The sequence below is a fragment of the Zonotrichia albicollis genome, chromosome 14, assembly GCF_047830755.1.
Source record: "Zonotrichia albicollis isolate bZonAlb1 chromosome 14, bZonAlb1.hap1, whole genome shotgun sequence".
Classification (NCBI taxonomy): domain Eukaryota; kingdom Metazoa; phylum Chordata; class Aves; order Passeriformes; family Passerellidae; genus Zonotrichia; species Zonotrichia albicollis.
In genome coordinates this window covers 5,912,849-5,936,322 of record NC_133832.1, presented here as the reverse complement: position 1 = coordinate 5,936,322, position 23,474 = coordinate 5,912,849, and the positions used below count along the sequence as shown (strand labels likewise).

General features: G+C 52.2%; 1 protein-coding gene across 1 annotated transcript; it reads left to right on the top strand.

Annotated features, from left to right (window-relative positions):
* The first annotated feature begins 12,613 nt into the window (after positions 1 to 12,613).
* On the top strand, positions 12,614 to 23,019 carry GDPD2 (glycerophosphodiester phosphodiesterase domain containing 2). The gene is made up of 15 exons (XM_074551657.1): positions 12,614 to 12,905; positions 15,332 to 15,480; positions 16,536 to 16,639; positions 16,712 to 16,805; positions 17,048 to 17,107; positions 17,448 to 17,546; positions 17,907 to 18,000; positions 18,407 to 18,552; positions 19,033 to 19,115; positions 19,626 to 19,776; positions 20,303 to 20,518; positions 21,343 to 21,494; positions 21,824 to 21,971; positions 22,188 to 22,270; positions 22,698 to 23,019. Exons 2-15 carry the CDS (start codon positions 15,367 to 15,369, stop codon positions 22,822 to 22,824), a joined length of 1,671 nt encoding a protein of 556 aa, XP_074407758.1. The 5' UTR covers positions 12,614 to 12,905; positions 15,332 to 15,366; the 3' UTR covers positions 22,825 to 23,019.
* Positions 23,020 to 23,474: the final 455 nt, after the last annotated feature.

The following is a 23,474-nucleotide window of genomic DNA, read 5'->3' as shown; positions in this document are numbered from 1 at the left end:
TCTGACAAAACAGTTCCAACCCTGGTGCTTCATCACAAACCTGACAGCAAATCCAAGGAGAGAAACAAGTAGGGCCTGCTCCTTTTACTTTTTATTACATTTCTGCTGCTGCCTCTTTATAAACTCCAGGATATTGCAGGTACTTTTGATCTTTACACTATCACATTAACACACAGTGGATTTCACCCCAATGCCCTGGGTTGATGGCTCAGCTCAGCTAGTTGCAAAGTAATTTATATCATTAATAATTCACATACATCCTTCTGTGAGCAGCAGGTAGAGCACATGCTCCAGGAATGGAGCTCATTGCAGGAAAACTCATACATGGGTGGTTTGCCTACTTTGTAGGCTCAAGGAATATACTGGGAACTTATGGACATGAGAGGTATTCTTAACCTCAACACTGTCATATTTATACAGAAAACAATGATACTTGTTGCATAACAGATGTATTTTCAGTATAAAAGCAGTGCTGGCAGTTATCTGCACTTTAGGGAACAATAAATGATCTTAAGGACCTCTGCTCACCCAAAGGCAAAGAGCCCAGGTACAAAGCCCTGTTCCTGGGGATGTGCTGCCTACAGGAACCAGGAAAGAGAAGAGACAGCTAAGGAGAGAAATGGAGCAAAACAGGAACACTCAGCCACCCTCAAGACAGCACACCTGCCAGCTTCCATTCCCGGCCCTGTGTCCTCACATTTCCCAGATTTTAGGGAGATTTTCCTGTGTGACCTTTCAGGTGCCACTCCTGGGGTCCCAGTGGCACCACCCCAGACTGTCCCTGCTGGGACTGAAGCCCCTTGGCAGTGGCAGCTCCAGTGACCCAGTGGGGTCCCTGCACATCCCACACTCACACAGGATTCCCCACCGGCTCATGGCACAGTAACACAAATCCCGCTCGAGCTGGTGGCTCCCAGGGAGGAAGCCTGAGCAGAGGAATCCCTTGGCTTTTATACTCTCACAGTTTTTGAGTGATCTGGGCTCCTCCTGCTGAAGCAGCAGCCCCTGCTGTGTCTGAGTGCCCAGCAGCAGCACAGGTGCCTGTCCCAGCACATGCAGAAGAGGAGGCTGCACGCTGCCCAGGGCTCAGCACATGCAGAGCGCTGCAGCGCTCAGCTACACTGGCACTCTGCAACATTCAGCTGACACCTGGTTCTGCCTCATCTGGATTCTCATGCTCGCATCAATGCTGTGAGGGGAAAAAAAAAAATAATGGCATCACCTGACAAGGAGAACAGAATCAAGAAGAGCCATGACAAAAGAGTGACCATGGGGAAGGAACACAGTACTGTGTGAGAAGCAGAGCCCAGTGATCAGACTAAGATACCAAAAGGTGCTGATCTCATTGCTTTCCGTGACTAAGAAATTCACACTGTTCTTAAGTGCATTTTCTCTGATCTTTAGGTGTTTAAGCAGATTCAAAGATCAGATGCTTGGTCATTTACTGGCACATAAATCCCAGATAATGCCTGCATCCTGAACAGTTACTTCTAGTGCTGAAGTGAATCACGACCATCTGCCCACTGCAGCAGGGCCCTTGGCTGCACCTGCCACTATCATTCTTCCCAAAAAGCCACCCCCTGGCCCTGCAGCTCCATATGGACACGCCACCAGCAGTAGCTTGTGCTCCCAGGCAGGTCCCTGTAGCCCCCAGAGACTGCCTGCACTCTTGTTTAATTACAGGTTGCTGAGGCTTAGCTCACCTGAATTCTTTATCATAGAATGGTCTGGGTTATAGGAGACCTTAAAGATCATCTTGCTCCAACTCTCAGGAAGAACCACACACTGAATTGGCTTTAAGACACCAGACTCCAGAACAGAAAAATTGCCTGATCTTCAGGCAAAAATTGCCAGGTCTTCAACACAATATCTCCCTACCACAAAACCTATTTCCAGTTCAGAGATCCTTTCATTGAAACTCTTCAATCTTAAGGCACTGTGATTATTTTCAAGAATTATGAGAGTTAGATCCCCAGTGTGATGATGCTTCATGAATCAAAAGAGATTGCCTCTCTCAAAGCTGCACACAAATGCGCAGAGCACCCAGGAGCACACAATCAACTGGAGTCGCACTGCACAAGAATCCATCTGAGCCTGCAGCCAGTGCTGTCCTGGGCTCTGAGTTTGGCTCAGAGCTCCTTCTCTGCCTCCCCAGCCCATCTCATTCTTAGCCTTTTCCCCAGGAGCCTTCTCTTTCCTGCATGAAGGCCACTCCAGCATTTTGGACAACAGTTTCAGCCTTTTGTTTCTCCAGCAGCATCAGCTGGGGCACACAGATATCAGAGTTTAGCAGTGCCTCCCCCCAGGCCCAGCCTGCTGCTCCAGTGGCACAACACATCCACACACAGGGATGGCACAGGAAGGTAAAGGAACACTTTGAAACTTGTGTGAGAAAACTACCAAATACCTCTGCAATTACTACCAAATACCTTTGCAATTACTCAGACATATTTCTTTCAAAAAAAGTTACACCAGCCTATCACAGATTGTGTGGGAAAAAATTAACTATATATAAGATCAATTTTAATTTTAAATACTGCATTTCTTAACAGATTAAAAAATGAGATGAGCAAATATACTGCTTAGTGTGTAAGATTTTAAATGGCTTCATCCTCATAATTTCCAGGCAAGTGCAATCAAGTAACAATACAAGCAATAATGCATGCTTCTCCTTGAAGTATAGGAGCTCTGGATAAGAAAAACTTCATTTCATCCTTAAGAGCAAATGCTTTCTCAAAGCCATCACTATGATCTGCCTTTTGATGCAGAATAAGTATCTCAGTCTGGTTTTTAAGACCCTGGCAGCTTTCCAAGATTACTTATACTTCTTTCTAGTTACATATGTCTGAAATTTTGTACTCAGGCTTGTTTTGAGGGCTTCTATTCAAGTAGAGTGGTCTCAGGTTACAACTTTCTTCAAATAGGGGCTTGAGTCATTGATTTTATTGCTTAATGATGAATTGAAAAATTAAATAATCCAAGAAAAAAAGTTTTGTCAATACTTGAGATGCTGGCCCATCCCTCTGGTCGTGACAGATTAGGCTGGAATCTACTATTTGTTCATGACTATCCTATTACTGTAAGAGAATGCATTATTTCCGTTCATTGTTGACTTTCATTGCAAGAAGTGTTATTCATTTTGCTAGAATCTATGAGAGTATCTCTTGTGCCATCTGGCAACCTCATTTGCATGTTTCACATTGATTATAGAAATACCATTAAGTATCTGTTTAAGTTTCCTCAACACAGTGCTTTATATTTATTATCAGAAATTGTTCTGATCACCAGCAGTAAATCCATATTCTTCCCAGCTAAACATCATTTCACATTCCATTTAATCTCAGATGAGTTCCTTCCTATACACTCAGAATACAATTTAGGAGGCAGATGTCAGGGATTTTTAGGGCCCTGGTTTTCAAGCACACACAGAGCTTCATTCACAAAAGTCAAAACCAACTACCTGACAGATGTGAGGTGCCTGCTGCACAAGGGATCCACACCACACACTTCAAGAGGCAGCAAGGGAAGTTTATTGCATTCAGTGCCACCGCAGGTTGGCAAAAGCAGGAATGGCCTGTGCTCTTATACCAAAAAAATCCCACCTTTGTTCTCAACAACCCCACCTGCACTGCTCAAGGATTCCCCATGGTCTATAAAAGGGATAAGCAGGCACTTAACTAAAGGGAACAGGAAAGGACAGCCCTGGAACTCCATCAACATTGGGGTAGGAAATTAAAGAGCCAGAAAGAACCATCTGGGTTACCAGTCCCCTGCCATTTAGGGAGCTACTCCAAATGCTTCACTGTGAATACAGCCACATTCCTGAAGTGACAAAAATCACCTAATTTAGTATTTGCAGTCAGGCAAATACCTGCCACCTCTGCTTAAGTCACAACAGATTTAGAGTAAGTTTGGGGTTTCTGTGTTTGTGTTTAGGCATTTGGTGGGGGTGTTTGTTTTGTCATGTGTTTTACAGAAACAGAAAACACAACACTTATCCAGACTTCACACAACAGAAAAAAACCTTCAAAAAAAAGTAATTAGAATATTCACAGAAATATTAATGGTCGCATAACCTAGCTCTGTTAACCAAGTGACTAACACCCAGGGAGGCTCATTCAGAATTTAACATAATATAAAACACCTACACCATGCACACAAAGTAGTGAAAAACACATTATTACTTAAGTAAATCCTTCTGAACTGCTGAATTTATGTTCATTAGCCAAGAGCCTGGATCTGAGAAGTTAAAACACCTTTGGCAAACACCCCAACACACCAGTGCCGCACAGCTCCATGTGGTCACAGGTCCCCAACAACATCCATCTAAGCTTTGCAGTTTTATTCCTGATATCTTATCACCAATTAAACCTCCCAGCAAACCTTCAGTCACTGCTGCATCCCTGTTGGGGTCTGCTCATTTCAGATTCATCCTGAATGCATTCCCTATGTGCTCCCTACCATTTTTTAATTTGTTTTGCCAACCAGCATGTTGCTTCCTTCCATGCCAGACTTCATATGTAAGGGCTGTCTCAAGTTCTTGCTCTACTTCTGTATAACCCTGCAGAAGCCACAAACAAAGCCTGACAGTGACAAAACAGCCCAAGTGCCAAGACAAGCCCTCCACGCTGAGCCAGGCATATTCTCAGCTCCTCACAGCCATCTGTCAGTAAGGGCACCTGACAAGGCAAGCAAGTGCAAGTACCTGAGGCAGCAATCACCCTCCTGCCATAGCTGCACATTTCCTACAGCTCCAATGCAATGAGGTACAAGCTGTGGCGGTACCTTCAGTGACAGCTGCAAGTTTATGAGGGGCACTTTTCATCTCAACAACCATTTCAGCCACTGAAGGTCCTCTCAGGGCTTGCTGTGTAGCACCTTCTTTCCCAGGTGTGCTGCTTCTGCTCACAGTGCTGGAGTTCAGGATTTCAGGCAACAAACCTTCCCATTTCAGCATCACCCTGCAGTGATCAAGAAGGGAGGTCACCCTCTGCATCAGCTTCACCAATTCCAAACCCATCACACCTTTGCAAGCCCAGTTCAGCCGAAGGGGAACAGAAATTCTGGGCACTCAAGCACCTTCTTCAGATAAGGTAAGCTCCAGAAACAGCCCTTAGATCTCTGTGTAAGCACCTAACCCAGAAAACACTACAGGGATGCCTACAGGTGCTCAGAGAGTATTAATGCATGCATGCTGCAACACAGGAAACAACTACAAGTCTGGTTTTATTTCCCAATGCAAAATACATTATGTTCTGGACACAGGATCAAAAACTTCCTTGGGTTTTGGAGCAAAACCCAAAAACAACTTGGAAAAAAGTATAAAAGGGTATTTTATCACAAGCTACATTGTGAGGGAAAGCAGTTGGCACATTTTTAAGTGCACAAGCTGTAACTGCATGAATTTGAATTACAATGAAGCTGGGGAAAAAAAGAACTAAAGAGCTATGCTGTTTTAAGCTTACACTACCTCTAAAGTTACTATTTAACTGGTCTTAATAACATCTGAATAGGCAGATATTTTTTTTGACTGACTCAAAAGCAAAACTATCTGGAAGCATGATATTATTATTATACCATTATTTCAAATCATTAATTAAAACTCTATAGGAACAAGCTGGTGGGATTCTAGCAAACCAGCTACCAAAAAAAAAAAAACAAACCAGCTTTCTTCTGTATTTTCTGGTGGCAACTCCTCATCAGAACAGCTCACACACAATGCCAAGCCTCTCCATGCTGTCAACCTTTACACCTGAAAAAGCACCAAGGATCTCTTGCAGTGCAGTTTTCAGAGGATACAAACCATAAAATGTTAAACTTGAAAATTGCTATCCTCAAAACTGCACAAGCCCCTTCAGCAGACACCTTTGGCCCTCAAAATAAGTATTTTGACTATAAACACTGCATATTGGAAACCACAGGCAGCCAAAAGCTAAGCCCCAGAGATACTGATTACACAGTAGCTCTGAGAAAATATAAAGAAAAATAATACAAATGCAGACCACTAGCTAGAAATCCCCCACAGAAACCCTTTGCACTAGTTAAAGGGTCAGAAGAAAATTCACAGGGTAGTAACTAAAAGAGAGCAATTACACAAACTCACAGTAGGCATCTATAACAGTTAAGTGGGAAAATGCATGCAAGACAGTACTAAAGCCTCTCTTCTTTAAGAACTGTAATACTTTACCTATATTAAGCAAATCAGAAGAGCTTGTACCTAAAGATACTTACAGCTAGAAACAACCTTAAAGAGGTACAAGACAATAAATCATAAACAAAACCAGCAAGGAAATTATACTTAAAGTGGATAAATAACATTTAACTAAGTATTCTAGACCTAAAATATTAGCTTTATAAAGAAGAGCTACCTCTCTTTGAGCAACAGCACACATTAACTTCACTATGACACAGCTACACCACGAGCCACCTAAGCACATACAAACCCCACAACTCCACCACATTGCTGGCCACTCCCTAGCCAGGGCCCTTATATAAACCCACCCTTAGCACACTTCTGGAGGCTGCTCCTATAAATTTGGCAATGGCAAACAGCTGTTGCTTCCACACTGCAGAGAGTGTGAAACAAGGAGTTGCTTCTGCCTGGTAAGTGGGGCTGCTTTGGGCCTTTTCTTTATCAGAGGGCTTCTTTTTGTGCTTGTTTTTGGAGATTTTTTTCAGTTTTAGTTGTTTTTGTAGTTACTATAAAACACCAAAGGTAGCTACGTGTGTAAGGAATTGGCTTTTATGGAAGCATTTTATATAATTAATTGTTTTTCTAAAGGCTGCAGGACAGGCTCTAATAGCTCTGCAAAGCTGTCTAATAGCAACAGCTTATGGGTATTAGGAGGAAAAGCACAGTAGCACGGCAAGTACAGTGGGAGTATTAATGACTGCAGCACATTGTGACTCACAGAACTGCTGCTCACCCTCAAATGAGCTTGCTGAGAACAAGCAATGGTAAAATAAGTGTGCAAGAGGGCTTTGTGCTCTGTGTCTGGATTTTCAGGATGGAATTCCATGAGTGGTAAGGCTCACAGGGGATCTGAAGGGACACTCCTTGGGCAAGGAGTGACCTCAGCCAGGGTCTGTGCAATACTTTAATGCAAAGTAAATAACTAAGGTGTTCTGCAGCTTGGGCTGTATCCTGACTTGTCCTCCTTATAGCTGGAGAGCTGAACTCTTTGTCAAGGACTTCAGCTCATTTTTGACACAAATGCCGCTGCAGGGTTTTATTCTGTCAGACAGCTGCTGGGACCCCACGAATGCTGTAACAAAGTTTGTGGCTTCACAGTAACATCAGTGAGTGGTAATGACTTCATGGGAGGCTTCTGAAGCCATAAGGAGAGAAAGGCAGCTCAAGCAACAAATCAATTTTGTGTTCCACAGCATGACCTAATGCAGTGATCTTGCAGCTGCTTTTACATGCTGAAAGGGGGGAAAATGCTGTTCCACAGTAACTGTAACTCTGAGCAGAAATTAGATGTGTGGCAGGAGCAAACACTCCACAGTAAAGGCTGATCCCAGTGCAAAAATAATGGTATGTCTTAAAAGTAAGTAAGCAAGCATTAAAAACCCTAACTACAAATGTTTCTGTAGTAGAGCAACGACATTAAGTGGCACATAAGCTATTTTATTGACAGAGTAAATATTATATTTTTTTCCTGGAAAAAAGCCCACAAATATTGATCAGAAAATAACATAGACCACTAGTCAAGTGCTTTTCCATGCAGAGCAGGTGAAACCAGATCTACAGAATATCAGTGCTGCCACATTCAGTAATTTATGCCTACAATTTAACTTCCAGTAAAGTTAATTATCCATATAAAGGAAATGGACTTACCAGAAAAAACACTTGTGCTATAATTAAATTAGTTCACTTCCTTTGTATAGATTACACAAAACACAAAGATATGCAGTTAAGATGCAAAATTGCATGTGAGTATAGCCTGTGAGCATACCTTCTGCTGCATCCTAAATTTAATACTTAAGATTTGCCAAGTTTGTTATTCTGTGACTTCAGTTAAGTATGCAATAAGGCAATTAGGAAATGACAAACGATAAACATCTTCAAATTCTAAACTAGTTTCAAGTTCCAAAAAAAAGCTGCATGTGAACCAAACCAAATATTTTGGTCCTTGAAATCATGAATGAAGCATGGCATGTGTTACAAGATATAACTATCAGAATCTGATAACTGATTTTTTTTTTCTTTTAAAGTGGGAGTTGCCTGTTTGAGTTTTTTTTTTTCTCTTTAGATGTGACATGGCGCTGCCTAAAAATTATTTCTGAATTATATTTAGTAGTGTAAAATTTATTGAATGTTTTAACTGTTGCTTATCGTGACAAGAAGGATGAGAGGCTGGACAGGACCCAGCCATGTGCACTCTCAGCCCAGAAAGCCAGGAGTGTCCTGGGCTGCCCAAACAGCAGCAGGACCAGCAGGTCAGGGGAGGGGATTCTGTCCCTCTGCTCCACTCTGGCCAGACCCCACCTGCAGTGTTGCCTCCAGCTCTGGGCTCCCCAGCACAGCAAGGACATGGAGCTGCTGGAGCGAGTCCAGAGGAGGCCACCAAGTTGATTAAAGGATGAAACACCTCTCCTAGGAGGAAAGGCTGAGAGAACTGGGATTGTTCAGCCTAGAGAAAAGAAGCCATCTGGGTGACTTTACTGTGGCTTTCCAGTGCCTGAAGGGAGCCCACAAGAAACATGGAGAGGGGCTTTTCACAAGATCCTGGAGTGCCTGGACCAGGGTGAATGGCTTCAGACTGAAGACAGCAGGTTTAGATTAGATGTCAGGAAGAATTTCTTCCCTGTGAGGGTGGCGAGGCACTGGCAGGTGGCCCAGAGAAGCTGTGGCTGCCCCATCTCTGGAAGAACTTGTCAGGTTAGGCAGGGCTCTGAGCAACCTGCTCTGGTGGAAGGTGTCCCTGCCCCTGGCAGGGACAACTCAGGCCATTCTATGATCTGCTGTGGTCTTGTGTTTACCTTAATAACTCTCCATAAACCCTTGAGAGGTGTTGGATTCCTACCAAAACAGTGGGGCTAAACACAGCACTGGTGCAGTGCTCAAGCTGAGATCTGCTGTTATTCTGTGGCTTGAACTCTTAACACTCCTTAGCATTTGATCCTCAGGGCTCCTATCGCTCATCTCAATTACAACAGTTAGTGATTAGCACTCCTGAAAATCTGCTCCATGCTGTTTTCAAGCACACAGGAAATTAAACCTGTAAGGACCACCCATGAGAAGTTTGGGTCAAGTGATCTGCCTTGTATCATACAAACTCTGTGATAAGAGCTGAAATAAGTAACAGTCATCCACAGAGGTTTTTTCCTCAAGATGAAGAACACTCTCACAATCTGCATTCCTGAGCTCCTTAACTAAGCCCACTTCTGGAGGGGAAAAAAATCTGATTCAAAGCTTGCTCACCACAGACTTTAATTCTTTATAAGCTTCTGGCCTTTCTGAAAAAAAATTGACGCTACTAGCACAATCATACACCCTACCCTTAAGCAGGCAGTTTGTGTGATTTGTTCTTTCCAACAATTTAGTTTCTTAATGTGCCCATGCAGGGCAGTTTTAATATGCAGCAAAATCTATATTACTGCAGATTGACTTTAGATTAATGATGGAGATCATTGCTTTGGTCTATCAGTTTATGTAGGTCTGCTACTGGCTGAGGTGGAAGCACAGTCTGTGTCACTGGCTTTTTAAGTGTTAAAAGCAGAGAAATGGTGAAATGCTGAGGCTTTGTCGTCTATTACAAGCTGAAAGAGTGTGAAATAATGCTACACAAACCTGTGTTGCATTCTCCTTTTATTCCTGGTCCTGAGTCCTATAGGAGATTATGTGAAGGGAACGCATTCCCTAAAACAGTCCATCTTAAAAGGAGTATTTATTGTAGGCTGTGTGCAGTATAGCGAAAAACAGAAGTAACTGAAATAATGGTTTACCTTTTATTCCTGAAAAAACTAGTTTGTGACAAGTTCAATGGACAAACAGGAACCTATTAAGCCTGTCACTGAAAATACCGGTTCTACCCACCAAGTTTAGAGTCTAGGGAGATAACTTCATCTGCACTGTAATATGCCAACATAACTTTCTCTGTTTATTTAGACCATTCCTCTCTGTGCTTTTATCAGTTTGCCATAATCTAAAAGAACACTCACAGATGAACTTTCTCAAGTGAAGGCAGGACACAAACTCTATTTACATCAATGCAACATTTGATGTTGTACCTGAGCTCATCCAACTGTGTTGACAGAAACATAATTTTCTATCTTTTTCCCAACTAATTCTGATGCCTCTGACTTTGTAGTGAGACAGGTAGAGCTAAACCAGCTTGATTATACACTCTGGTTGTTAGCTTTAACTGTTCATCTGCGACTTGGCTCCTGGAGATCAGTCTTAGCTGGCAGGGATGTTGATGATGCCTGTGTTTATGTCAGTCTGCTGGGTTTGGTGTCATGGCCCCAAGCTGAGCTCTGTCCTCTGAGTATCAAATCTGAGCTTGGCTCTGTGCTTTGGGTGGCATCCCTGGGCTCAGCCCTGTCCTTCGGGTGGTATCCCCAGGCTTAGCCCTGTCCTTTGGGTCACACCCATAAACTCAGTTCTGTCCATAGGATCACACCCCCGGTTCAGCCCTGTCCTTCGGGTGGCATCCCTGGGCTCAGCCTTGTCCCTTGGGTCACACCCATAAGCTTGGCCTTGTCCTTTGGGTCACACCCGTCACACCCCTGGGCACAGTTCTGTCCTGGGCTCAGCCCTGTCCTTTGGGTCACACCCATAAACTCAGTTCTATCCATAGGATCACACCCCCGGTTCAGCCCTGTCCTTTGCATGGTATCCCTGGGATCAGCCCTGTCCTTTGGGTCACAGCCCTATCCTTTGGGTCACAGCCCTATCCTTTGGGTCACAGCCCTGTCCTTTGGGTCACAGCCCCGGCTCAGCTCTGCCCTTTTGCACAGGCCGATCCTCAGGCACTCCCGCAGCAGCAGCGCGGGCCGAGGTCGCCGTCTGGCGGCCAGGCAGCGGCAGTGCCCGCGCGGCTCCGGCAGTGGCCAGCATGGCTCCCGGCCCTCACAGGCAGCGCTGCGAGGCCGCTGCCCGGGCCCAGCAGGGCTGCGTCCCGTGGGGGATCAGGACACGGCTCCGCTCGGCCCCATCGCCGCTCCCGTCCCCTCAGCCCCATGCCGGGTGGGACGAGCCGCGCTGCCGCCCTCGTGTGGGCACCGGCGGCGCTGCAGGCGCGCCCGGCTGCCCCGGGGCTCCTTCGGCAGCCCTGGGTGGGAGCGGCTCGGCTCCCCCGAGAAACGCGCTCCCTCCTGGCACGGTCACACGGACGCCCCCGCCTGTCCCGCCGCTCTGTCTGCCCGTGGTGCCTCTTCCATAAACTTTGCCTCACTCCACTAAAATCCACAACTTTTTGATCTCCCGGAGCTCTGCATCAACCTCCCCTCCTCCAGTACTTCCTTGGTCTCGTTATTCACTCTTGGTTTTCCCCTAATGCTGCCTAAGGTGTTTCTTGGCTTGAGTGATCCTTGACCTCACTTCATTGCTCACTAATTCATGTCCTCAAAACCTGCAATCCAATCCCTGACAGTCAACCTTCTACCCCATAAAATGGGCTATCTGCATCCCAGGGACTTTCCTGGGGCACAGGTCTGCTGGGACAGCTCATGCCCACAGCTTTGCTCTTCGTGTAGCAGTGTGGCTGATCTGTGTCAGAGTCAGCAGAACACATGGATGCAGTAGGTGAACCTCACTGCCAAACTGCTCACATCTGACAAAATCTGTGTTTGCAGGGCTGCTGGCTTGTCTGGGGGATATTCCTGGCCACTGCAATGCTTTCAGCTTAATCCTTTGGGTGCAGAGCAATGGGTGTTCCTGCACAAGCCCTCCTGCGGTGCCCCAGACCCTCCACTGATAAGGCCTTAATCAGCACATTCCATGGAGCTGCCCAAGGAGTTGTGCTGGAGCTGTTAACAGTAGTGTGGGACAGGATCAGCTGAGGGCTGAGCACTGAGGCTTCTGCCTAAATTGGCAGTTGCTATGTCACTGCAGAATGCCATCACCTCCCTGTAAATCAGCTTTCTCAGGTCCTCTGCAAGTGGCAGAAGATCAGAGGGGTCCCCTGAGATCACAGGCAGTGACGGATCAATTCAGTGACGCAGAGAGTGCCCATCGTGCGTCCTGGCTCACCAGGAGCAGAGAGCTGGAGCAGAGGGTGGGGGAGACACAGCTATGCTGTGCCACAGGGAGGGGGGGGAAGATGGAAGGCATCAGCCCATCCATCTTCAGCTGGCATCAGGCCTGTCTGGAGCCTCTTTTCATCAGCTGCTTTAGCAAAGTTCAGATGCACTCATTCGGAAGCGTTTCTCTCGGCTCAAGGCAAGAAAAGCACTTTTACTTCTGTGCTTCTGCCTTCAAAGCATGCCCCGGTGTGTCCGCCGGGCCAGCCGCGGTGACCTGGGCTGTGTCTGCTCAGGCTTCCTCTGCCGGGAAGAGAAAAGTCCCCTTTTGTCCGAGGGGCTCCCGCAGCCCCTGTCTCAAAGGCGCGGCGATGCACGAAGCTCTGCCTCCATCTCCCGGGAGCTCTCCCTGGAGCCCGGCTCTGCCTGGACGTGGCCTGCCTGCAAACTCCTCCGCGCCGCGACGCGTGACGGCCCCGGGGCCCCTTCCCCCTCTGCTCGGGGCCCGCCCTGACCCCAGCCCGGCCCCCCGCTCCTCACGGCTCCGCTCGCAGTCTGCCCGCCTCTGCCGGCCTGTGCGGACCTGCCGGGCCGGGCACACCCTGCAGGGTGTGAGCGCAGCAGCGGAGCCGAGTGCTGGCACGCATGGGCCCGGCAGAGCCCAGCCCCGCGCTCACCTGGCCCGGCTGCGGCAGCGCGACATCCGCGGGGAGCAGGTACTTGGGGCTGCCCCGGCCCTGGGCGTGCTGCCCTGGGCTGGCAGGCGGCACGGGGAGGGGGTGATGGTCCCGGGAAGGTGAGGGGGAAGGAAGAGGGGTGCCCGTGTTGTTCCCACGCTCTGGAGAGCAGGAATGGGGAGCCCACGACTGGCTGCCCGGGTATGAGACTGAGAGTGGGGGATCTGGGCCAGGCTGTGCTGCTGTCGCTGTTTTGGAGTCACCCTGTGCCCCGTGCTGAGCCCGTGTTCTGTCCTCCGTCCTAGGAGGAAAGGGAGCCCAGGGTTAGGCACCAGCTCCCACTGACCTGCCCGATGGCACACAGCCTGGGCTGGCTCAGCTGGCTCCTCCAGGACAAGGGGATATTGATCTGCGTATCGCCACCAGGTTGTCCTGTGCCAGCACAGAGGTGCTTGTGAGGCTACCAGCGCACGCTGCCGTGTCGGTGACTGTGGCAATGGGTTTGTCAGCCCTTCAGATTCCCTGTGCCTCGCACACAAGGGCTGTGTGTGCCACGGGGTTTGTTTGGTGGGAGTTGAAGGAAGGTCCTTCCAGCCATGATGGAGCCCCAGCTCCCACTGCTGCTCTCCCACTGGAGCCAGAGCAGAAGCTGAGCAGGGTCTGTTGTGTGCCTATCCCTGCTCTGTCTGGGATGTGTGCCCTGCCATAACCACTGATGCTGCTGCTGCTGAGCTGGAGAACAGGGTGGCATTTCCCCTCCAAACCCTCCCAACATCACCACTGGGGCAGATTTGTGACCAGTCCTGTGCCACTCTCTGCCAAGCTCCAATCTTGGCAGCAGCATTCCCTTGAAGCAGCTGAGCTGCAGCTGGTGCCCACAGCCACTCCTCCTGTACTATGTACCCTGCGTGGGAGCCTGCCAGCAGCTGCTGACACCAGTGCCCTGCCCATGTGAGCAGTGACAGGGGACAGGGTGACTCCAAGGGAAGGCTGGCTGAGCCCACTGGTGGAAGTGGTGACTCTGCTTCTGGTGACAGCAGGGGTATGACCCACGGCATCCCTTGTGTTAAGGCTGACTCCCTCAGTGCCATCACTGAGCAGGTCACAGCTGCTGGTCTGGTGCCTGGAAGGTGGAGGAGGCAGCAGATGTGGGGCTCGGTTTTGCTGCTCATCATCCTCTGTGCCTTGGATGGCTGGACGTGCTGATGGCAGCCCGCAGACATTCCCCAGCCTGCAGAAGCTGCCTGGCCAGGGATGGGGTCCTGCTCTTGGGGTGCTGCCTGCCTGTGTGTGACCCTGTGCTCTGTGTGGGTGCTGGGGCAGGCTCTGCACCCTGGAGCCCCCATGGGGTGGTATTTAGGAGCAAGGTGATGGGCAGGGCTGCTGCCCTGTTCCAGGGGCAGACCAGGCTGGGCATGGCAGAGCTGCTGTGGTCTGGCTGGCTGGCCCAGGGGGGAGCTGGGCTAGCTCTGCTCCCTCTCTCCACAGCCGAGCCTGGAATGGGACTCAGCTCTGAGAGGCACTCTGGCCTTGGAGAGGATGTGGCTGGGAGGATGTGGTCAGCTGGCTCTCATGCCTGGCTCAGTGGTCACAATGAAATGAGAGCCAGGCTTAATGTGCAGGGTGATAGCGTTGCACAGTGAGCCTGGCCTGTTGGGGAGGTTGGGGTGAGGAGGAGCAGCTCCACAGCAGCACAAGCAATAGCAAAGATGGGATTTCTCTGGATGGATTGAGGAAAATCTTGTTTTGGGCTCCCTGCTTCTTCCAGCCAAGCACCAGGAATCTGGGGATCACAGCAAAGCATCCTGGCTCTGTTCCCTTGCCAGCCTTGGGAACTCAGTGGTGGCCCTGCCCTCAGCCTGGATCTCTGTGACTGTAGAAATGGGTTCCCCACAAGCACTTGGACCAAAGCCACCCAGTGCCTGCTCAGCTGCAGCTCCTCCAGCCACACTGGGGATTCCTTGGTGTGCAGGTTGAGCTCAGGGGCTGCCAGGATGGTGCTGCAGCTACAAGGACCTGCACTTAGGGATCAGAACAGGAACTTCCCAGGCCATGACATGTCACTGGACAGTCCTTGCAGGTGGGAAAGCCTGGGTGCAGTGGTGCTGTCACGCTGGCTGGCTAAGGCTGCTTGCCCCTGGAGCCTGCACTGTGGTCCTGGCTCCCAGGCAGTGCTGAGCCCTGGGCTGAGCCCAAGCCCTGCTCCCTGCCAGCTCCAGGCTTGTTCCAGCTTGTTGAGTGAAGGGTCCCAGCACAGCCTGCTGAACAGGTTGGGCTGCACCTGAGCTGCTGCTTCCCCTGGCACCGTGCCTTGTCTGGGGACACAACCAGCACCCCCACTGTGTCCCAGCACTCTGGGCCACCTGCCAGGGTACCTGGACACAAAATGCCTCAGTGCTGCATCCCCACGGGGTGGGGACAGTGTGCTGGGAGCTCTGTGCCAACACACTGTGTATCCCCCACAGGACACCTGACCTTGGCTCTGGCACAGTCTGCTGCTATGGCAGACCCCCCTGGCTGCTGCTCCACCTGTGCCACCTGCCTGCTCTGCCCCTACAGCTGCCAGTGGATCACTGCCAAGAAGGAGAAGAGGAAGGGCCTGAGAACCACCAAGGTGATACCTGAGTGATGCTGAGCTGGGGCTTGCCAGCCCCTTTGTGGGAGTCTCAGAGTGCTGGCTGGGGTGGGGAAGGGCTCTGGCTGGGCTGCTCAGCCCAGACACCGAGCTGCTGACCTCTTGCTGCTGCTCCTGCTTCCCAGGGCCCAGCCCCGGGAAAGCTGGGGTAGTACCTGGCACCCTCACTGTCCGGGAACTGCCCTGGCCTGGAGCAGGGAGGGTGAGCTGTGCTCCTGCTGGGTGACAAGAGGGGTAGAGCAGCATTAGCAGTGGGGCTTGCACGTGCCTGGGGCAGAGCAGAGCCCTGGGGCTGGGCTGGCAAGCAGGTCCCGGGGCACCTGGCCAGGCACGTGGGAGACACAGCTCCTGGGCTGGGTGTGGCCCCACCGGGAGGGTGTCCCCAGCAATTTGTAACCTGGGAGTGGCCAGGCCCTGGGATCCTCTGAGGTCTCCGACTCCCATGGGTGTGGCTCTGCTGCGGCTTGCCCTGTCTTGCCTGGAATGTACAAATAAGTCCGGGTTGCTGGGTGTCCCTCTGGCACCTGTGGCACCCCTCACCTCCCGCACACACGTGGCACCTGTGGCTGTGGGCAGTGCAGCTGGACCCAGCCTGCAGAGTCACTGCTACAAGGCCAGTTCTGAGGCCCTGCACTGCTCTCTGCCCAGCTCACAGGTCGTGCAGCTAGAAGGGAATGGGACATGGCTCCCCTCCCCTTCTTGTGTCCAAAGTCCCAGCCTGTTCCATGGAGTGCTGCATGGGAAAGGAGGTAGTCTTGCCACAGGGGCCATCATCCCCACCCTGGCCAAGGCAGATTTTGTTTGTTGTAGGACATGCTGATCCATCTTTCTGTAGTGTGGGTCCAGCCAAAAGAGCCAGCCAGGGTAGCTCTGGTCCCTCTCCATGGCACAGCTCAGTGCCTGACCCCTGGGCCATTGCTGCTGTGACCCCCTGTGCTCCCTGCTGCTGGCTGGGTGATTCCCAGGGGTCTCAGCACAGCCTGGGGGCTAGGAGCCCTGAGGGTACGTGTATAACTCTCATCTCTGGCTTTCAGTATGACTGCAGCTGGTTCCTTTTCCTCTTCTGCGTCTTCCTCTTCACCCTGGTGTGGCTCTACTTCGCTATCATCATCCTCAATGATTTCCACAACTTCAACGAGTGAGTAGGATCTACACAGAGCCTTGTTCCCCACGTCACCCCTGCCCCTCTGACCTTCCCCTTTGCTGTTAGATTCATCTTCAGGCAGAAGAAGCTGTGGCTAGACTGGTCCCTGGTGCTGCTCATAGCTACAGCTGTGCTGATCAGCTACTCATCTGTGCTGCTGGTGAGCCTTCCTGACCCTCCTGGGCTGGGGAATGGGGCTGTGCTGGGCACAGGCTGCTCTGTGCCGGGGAAATGGGGCTGCCCTGAGCTGGGAGGAGCTGCAGCATCTGGGGCCAGGTCAGCCTGAGCACGGGCAGAGCCCTTGCCTGTGCAAGGAGCCTGAGCTTCCTTGGCTGAGTCCTTGTGCCCTGTGAGGGCTGAGGTGTGGGCACAGCCCAGTCTGACAGCTCCTTGCCCTTGCAGGTCCTTGCTCTGTGCCTGCAGCTCTGTGGCCAGCCCTTGAAGCTACACTGGGTGCACAAGGTGAGACACTGGAGGTGCAGGGAGATGGTGGCTGCCCTGGCTGCCTTTGCACCTTCAGAAGCTGGACCAGCCTGCTGGGGCTGTGCATGGCTGCTGTGACCCCACGCAGTGGCTGTGTGTCACTGCTGACAGGGCTGCAGCTGTCAGTTCCTCAGCCACATGTCTCTGGGATGGGAATATTCCCAGTGCTCAGAGCATGGAGCACAGAGCTCAGCTGCAAACCCAGATGGGGAAATGGGGATCAGGGCTGGGAGGGGTTCATAAGGAAGGGATGAGGAGGATTCTACCTGGCCTGCAAGATGCTGTGTGCTTCCCTAACTGCCCTGTGCGTGCCCCACAGGTCCTGCTGATCCTGACTGCCCTGGTGGTGGCTGCAGCGTTCACAGGGCTGGGAATAAAATGGGCAGAAGAGTGGAAAAGTGCATGGATCTCCCTGCAGGTGAGTCACCTCCATAGCAGGAACTCCCCTGCTGTACCCAGAGCCTGACCTGTGGCCTTGAGCTCAAGGGTGCTGACTGAGGCCCCCAGCACAGCTGAGTGCACTGGGGGTGAATTCCCTGCCCTTGACTGCATTCCCTTCTGCCCCTGCAGTCTGGAGCAGCTGCCACAAGACTGATGAATGGTGGCTGGGCAAGAGCAGGGAGTGTGTTCTGTACCCCAGGAGCCTGTCTCTCCCTCCCAGCACTGTGGGTCTTCCACCAGTACTGGGTGCAGGGGCAGATCTCTGGCATTGGGACATGTGTATTTTGGGGACAGGCACTGGTGCTGGCTGACACCCTGTGTTTTTTTGCCTCCCCAGGCAACAGGTCCCTTCCTGCACATCGGAGCTGTGGGGGGAATGACACTCCTTGCCTGGCCCCTGGCCAGCTTCATCTACCGCACCCGCAGCACAGGTAACCCCTCTGAGCTCTCAGTTGTCCCCTTGGCTGTGCCCTGGGTACTGCCAGCCAGCTGGGCAGCACTGGTGGCAGAGTGGTGCTCAGGGAGCAGTGCAGTAGTGGGAACAGGTCTCCAGGGTGGCAGTAATGCCTGCTCTAGGTGATTTTTCATGAGCAGCCCTTGTTTCAGCTTCAGCCCTCTCTGCTTTGCAGCTGAAGGAGGGCTGCAGGTGGCCGAGTGCTGCAGAAGTGCTGAGTTGGGCAAGGGCCAGGAATAAATCCACAGTGTTCCTGAGGATGAGGGTGCAATGTTTGACCTAAGGCAATGACAGGTTAATGCCAGGTGAAGCAGCCTTGGCTTATTCCTGGTGACCTGCAAAATACTTCCTCTGTACCTCATAACTTCTGTCTGTGCCTGCAGGTCTCAGGGTGTTTGTGCTGCTTGTGTACTGTGCAGCAATGATTGCACTCTACCTGGCTCCCCTGGGAATCACCTCCCCTTGCATCATGGAGGAGAACCAGCTGCCCCCCAAGCCAGCCCTAGTTGGCCATCGAGGAGCACCCATGGTGAGTGACCAGCACCCTGGCAGAGGTCAGGGTGGATGGGCAGGCTGCTCCACTAGGAAAAGCCAGGCTGTCCCTAGCTGTGGGGCACAGATCCTGGTGGCCACAGCCTGGACAAGCTCTGGCCAGCCCAGAACAGTGGTATCCCCCCAGCAGCCAGGCTTGGAGTTTGGATGAACACAGGGTGAGGAGGGGATGCAGCCGCTGCAGGACAGAGCTGCTGCCTGAGCACTGCTGGAGCAGGAGCATGCAAGTCCCAGCAGAAAGCCTGGCTGTGTAGTGTGGGCTGGGGAGCAGGGATGAGGCAGGCTCTACCTGTCTACCCCCAGTCCTTTTCCACCTCCACCATGCCCAGGTCACCCCAGGCTCATTGTGGCTGCCCTAGAGCCCAGCCAAGCTGCTGGGTGCATCCAGGCAGGATGAGTGCCTGCCCCTGGCCCATCCTGCCCATGCTCCCTGCGCTAACACTGTTCCTTTTTCCAGCTGGCCCCTGAGAACACCCTCATGTCACTGCACAAGGCAGTGGACTGTGATGTGCAAGTCTTTGAGACAGACGTCATGGTGAGGTAAAGGGGCTCAGAGGGAGGAAGGGGGCTATGTGTCCTGGGATGTCACCTCCCACAGGGGGGCATTCTGGAAGACGCCTGGAGGACTGCTACAGCCTGCATTTGCAGGCAGCTCTGTTCAAAGGGCTCTGCCACTCCCACCTTCCCAGTATGGGACAGATCCAGCTTGGTGTCCCAATGATCTGGGAGAGGTACTGGGTTTCTGTCCTCCCCATGCAGATTGCCTTCTGGGGAGGGAGGCTCCATCAGGGGAGGGGTACTGCTTGGGAAACAGACCCTGGCTCCAGTTCATCTCATGCAATCCTGTAATTGGGACAGCTGTTTCAAAGAGCAAGGAACTACTGGGTTGGTGGCTTGGTCTCTAGGTGCACATTTTTGTGTAAAGGGCCACAAGTAGAATAAGGGTGGGGGTTACTGTGGCAGGTGGCTGGGAGTGGGTAGAAATGCCAGGGCAGGGATAGGAGACAAACAGCTTACAACACATGGCTTTCCTCTGTGCTCCTTTGCCAGTGCTGACGGGGTCCCATTCCTCATGCACGACGAGGAGCTCACCAGGACCACCAACGTGCAGGCTGTGTTCCCTGAGAGGGCTGCCCTCAACAGCACTGCCTTCAACTGGACAGACCTCCAGCAGCTGAATGCTGGCAGCTGGTTTCTGGAGGTCAGGAATGTCCTTAGGGTGGCTGGTGAGGAATGGGTGCATTCTTGGGTGAAGCATTACCCCTGCCCTGGGGCTCCAGAACCTTTCCTGGTCCTAGCAGGCACCTGGACAAGGTGCAGAAACATGCACAAATCCCTTGGGTGCAGTTATGCCCCAAGCTGGGGTTTGTTCTGACTCCTCAGCTGAGTCATGGAGGAGGCTGCTTTCAGAGGGGATGTCTCACATTTGCTCTGAGCTGCACAGCCTGCCTGGGCTTGAAGGCAGCTGTGGCCAGGCTCTTCCCAAAAGGTGACTAACTACTGCTGAGCAGCTTTGAATGCCCACAGGTGCTGGGGCTGCTTGAATTCTGTTGTTAGTGGGGAGAAGGGTACAGGTGCCCATGGATGGGGAGGTTCCCTGTGCCTGTCTGCACTGGAGAGCACATGGAGAGGCCAGTGTAGGAAACAGAGTCCCCCAGGCACCAGTTTGGGATGTGGAAGCCGGCAGGTGGTCTGCCTGTGGTGACTGCCCCCTCTCACCCTTGCAGCGGAAGCCATTCCCCACTGTGCAGAATCTTTCTCCTGATGATCGCCAGGAGGCAGCTGAACAGAGGATCCCGTCCCTGGAACAGGCTCTAGAGGCAGCCAAGCACAGCAACCTCTCCATCATGTTTGACCTTCGGCCTGAGAACCACAGTGACTACCAGAACTTTGTCAATGTCACCCTGGAAGTGATTTTACAGTCAGGCATCCCTCTGCAGCAGGTGAGCTGATCACCACCCCACCCGTGCCAGGCCCTGCCACGGTGGGAGGGGCCCTGCCAGCCACACTGACCCTCCCTGACACCCCATACACCCCGTTTGTGATCCCTGCTGGGCAGCCCTGCCCACGTGTGGGAGAAGTTACCAATAATTAGGGTTTAATGCCTACAGCTTCAGACCCCTCCAAATACTTTGGTTTCCCAGCACTGGCCACCCTGGTGTGTAAACAATGACTCAGGCCAGGGAGGAGACCAACACTGCCAGCACGAAGAGGAGTACAATGCTAGGCTTTCACCTCCCCACACTCCACCACACCTCTCCCTGCAGCTCTGGGACTCCTGCTGCACCCTCCTGTGCTCCCTTTATGCTTCCTCCAACCGTTGCAGCACAGGATATGTGCTGCCCTCTGGGGACAAATCAGCACTCAAATCACGTTGCTTGGCCTTTTGGGAATGCAGATCAGGAGGGGACAGAGAAAAGACTTGTACTATAGTGGTGATCCGAGGTGCATTCTTGATGCAGAGCTGGGGAGAAATGGATTCATTTCTTGAGCTATTCAAAGACCCAGAAAGGACTTAACTGTTGCAGGTTTCCTTGGCTGGAACTGCTTTCTCCCTTCAGTGGGACCTGTGCTTATTTCTTGGCTGGGGCAAGCTCTTAGGAGACTGTCCTGGCTGAGATCCTCATGGCAGAGCTGAGTGTGGAGATGGGGCAGGAAGCAGCTGTCTAAGCAGGCCATGTGAGCCTGGACCTGTGAGGGAATATTGGAAGAGAACAAACTCTCTGGAGCACCTCTCCTCTGCACGTGCTCTCTGGCTGTTTCCTAGGTCCTCTGGCTTCCAGATGGCTTCAGGGAAGATGTCAAACAGCAGGCCCCAGGTGTCCAGCACGTCTATGGCCGGAAGAGGGTCGAGAATGACAAGGAGCCAGTGCTGCACGTCAATCTGCCCTACCAGGACATGAGCTCTGAGGAGATCAGGTGAGAACGCTTTGTCCAAGTACCTGGGAGCTGTGGGGGTCTGGGGACTGTCCCAGGGGCCAGCAGAGGTGGGGGTGCTGAGTACTGGTGTGCTTCTGGGAAGAGCTGGGAGTGTGCCTTGTGAACAAATGTCCCCATCAGGCAGGGCTGGTGCAGAGGATGGAGCTGGCTGCAGTGCTCTGTCCTGCCAGCAAATCTGGATCTCCACACAGTGGCTCCATGTGGCTGCAAATGCTGGATCATATCCCAAATGTACAGCCCCCTCTGGCTGTGCAGAGTGTGGTGGCACCCTGCTGCCTGCTACTCTGACCACGGCTGTCCCCACACAGGCAGTACCGCCAGGACAACATCTCTGTCAACCTGTACGTGGTGAACCAGCCCTGGCTCTTCTCCGTGCTGTGGTGCTCAGGGGTGAGCTCTGTCACCACCAACGCCTGCCAGGTGCTGAAGGAGATGGAACACCCCATCTGGCTGCTGGTAAGTGACCCCTGAATCCTTCACCCTGCCCCACAGCCCTGTGTCCCAGACACTTGTGAGTCCTGTGCAGTTGCCTGGAGGGTGACTTTTGCTCACTGCTGTACTGGCATGGGAGCGTGTGACCCTGTAGAAGGGACTGGTGGCACAGCAGGCAGGGCTGTGCCACAGCACACCACCCCTAGATAGTGTTCAATGGCTTGTCTCGTTGCCTTGCAGCCCAGCAGCACATACTTCATGATCTGGATCGTTGTGGACTGTGTTTCCTTACTTATCATCATCTGGGCCTTCGTCCTGATGAAGTAGGTTTGATCCCTTTCCCTCTCCCAAGGCAGCTTTGTTGGGGGAGGCTGTAGTGTGCCCTGGGTGGCTGGTGCAGACCCAAACCTGCTGCCACCCCTCTCTGGACTTAGATCCTGGGGTGGTGCTCTCCTGTCTGGCTAATTAAGACAGAAGCGTGTGGGGGCAACTTTCATCTCCAAGCTGCAGCTAAAAGTGCCCTGGCCCTGCCTCAAGCTGCTGGATGCTTTAGTTCACACTTGTTAACCCACTGTGCACCCCAGGGCTCAGTGGGCTGAGGCTGGGGCTCCTGATCCTGTCTTTTTCCTCAGTGCTGCAGGCACTGAGAGCAGCTCCCTCGGGGACTGCGGAGCCTCCAGCTGGCAGCTCGGGGGAGGGCACGGTGGGACCAGACTTGCATGCTAACATGGATCCTGTTCCATCTCCTAGGAAATGTTCCCGCAGGAGACGGCTAGCGGGTGAGTGCGCACGGAACGGGAGCTTCCCTCCCCTGGAGCCGAGCTCTGCCTCTGGGACTCTCCCTGACAGGCAGGCAGCTTTCCCCAGCCAAACGTGACGGAGTGGTTTGGGATGGCTGGGGGAGGGAAGGGAATCCCGGCCCAGGGAGTTCCTCCTGTCCTGCCCTTAACAAGCAGCACTGTGGGACAGCACTAGGGAATCCCGAATATCCTCAAACCTGCTTTTCAGGCTGCTCCGCCTGTCGCTGCGGGATGGTGGCTGCCCAGAATAAATGCTTTTCTCTGTCTCCTCAGAGTCTGAGACGGATGTGCTGCTCACAAAGATCAACAGCCTGATGCAAGAGTGACGTCTGTGTCAGCTGTGGGGAAGGGCAGCCAGAGCCCTGCACGGCTCAGGCAGGAGCGCTCCTCAGGCCAGCTTCGAGGCTCCTTTCCTCCGAGCCTCCCTTCCACCGTGGCCTTCCTGGCTCCTTTCATGGTGCACAGCTGCCCTCAGCTGAAAAGACTTGGAACTGAGTTCTCATTGCCCACTGGCAGCGAGGAACTAAAGCTTTGCAGGGGTGGCCTAGGGGCAGAATATTTATCCAGCAGTGCTGGAGCTGAGACCTCTCCCTTATTGTTTGGACTGGAGCGGGGATTTGGGTGGCTGTTTGGTGCAGGGGAAGGGCTGTCTCTGCCTGTTGTCAGCACCTCTGCAGCCAGGGATGGGACACCTGGTTTAAGGGCTGTTCCCCTGGGGGCTGCCCTG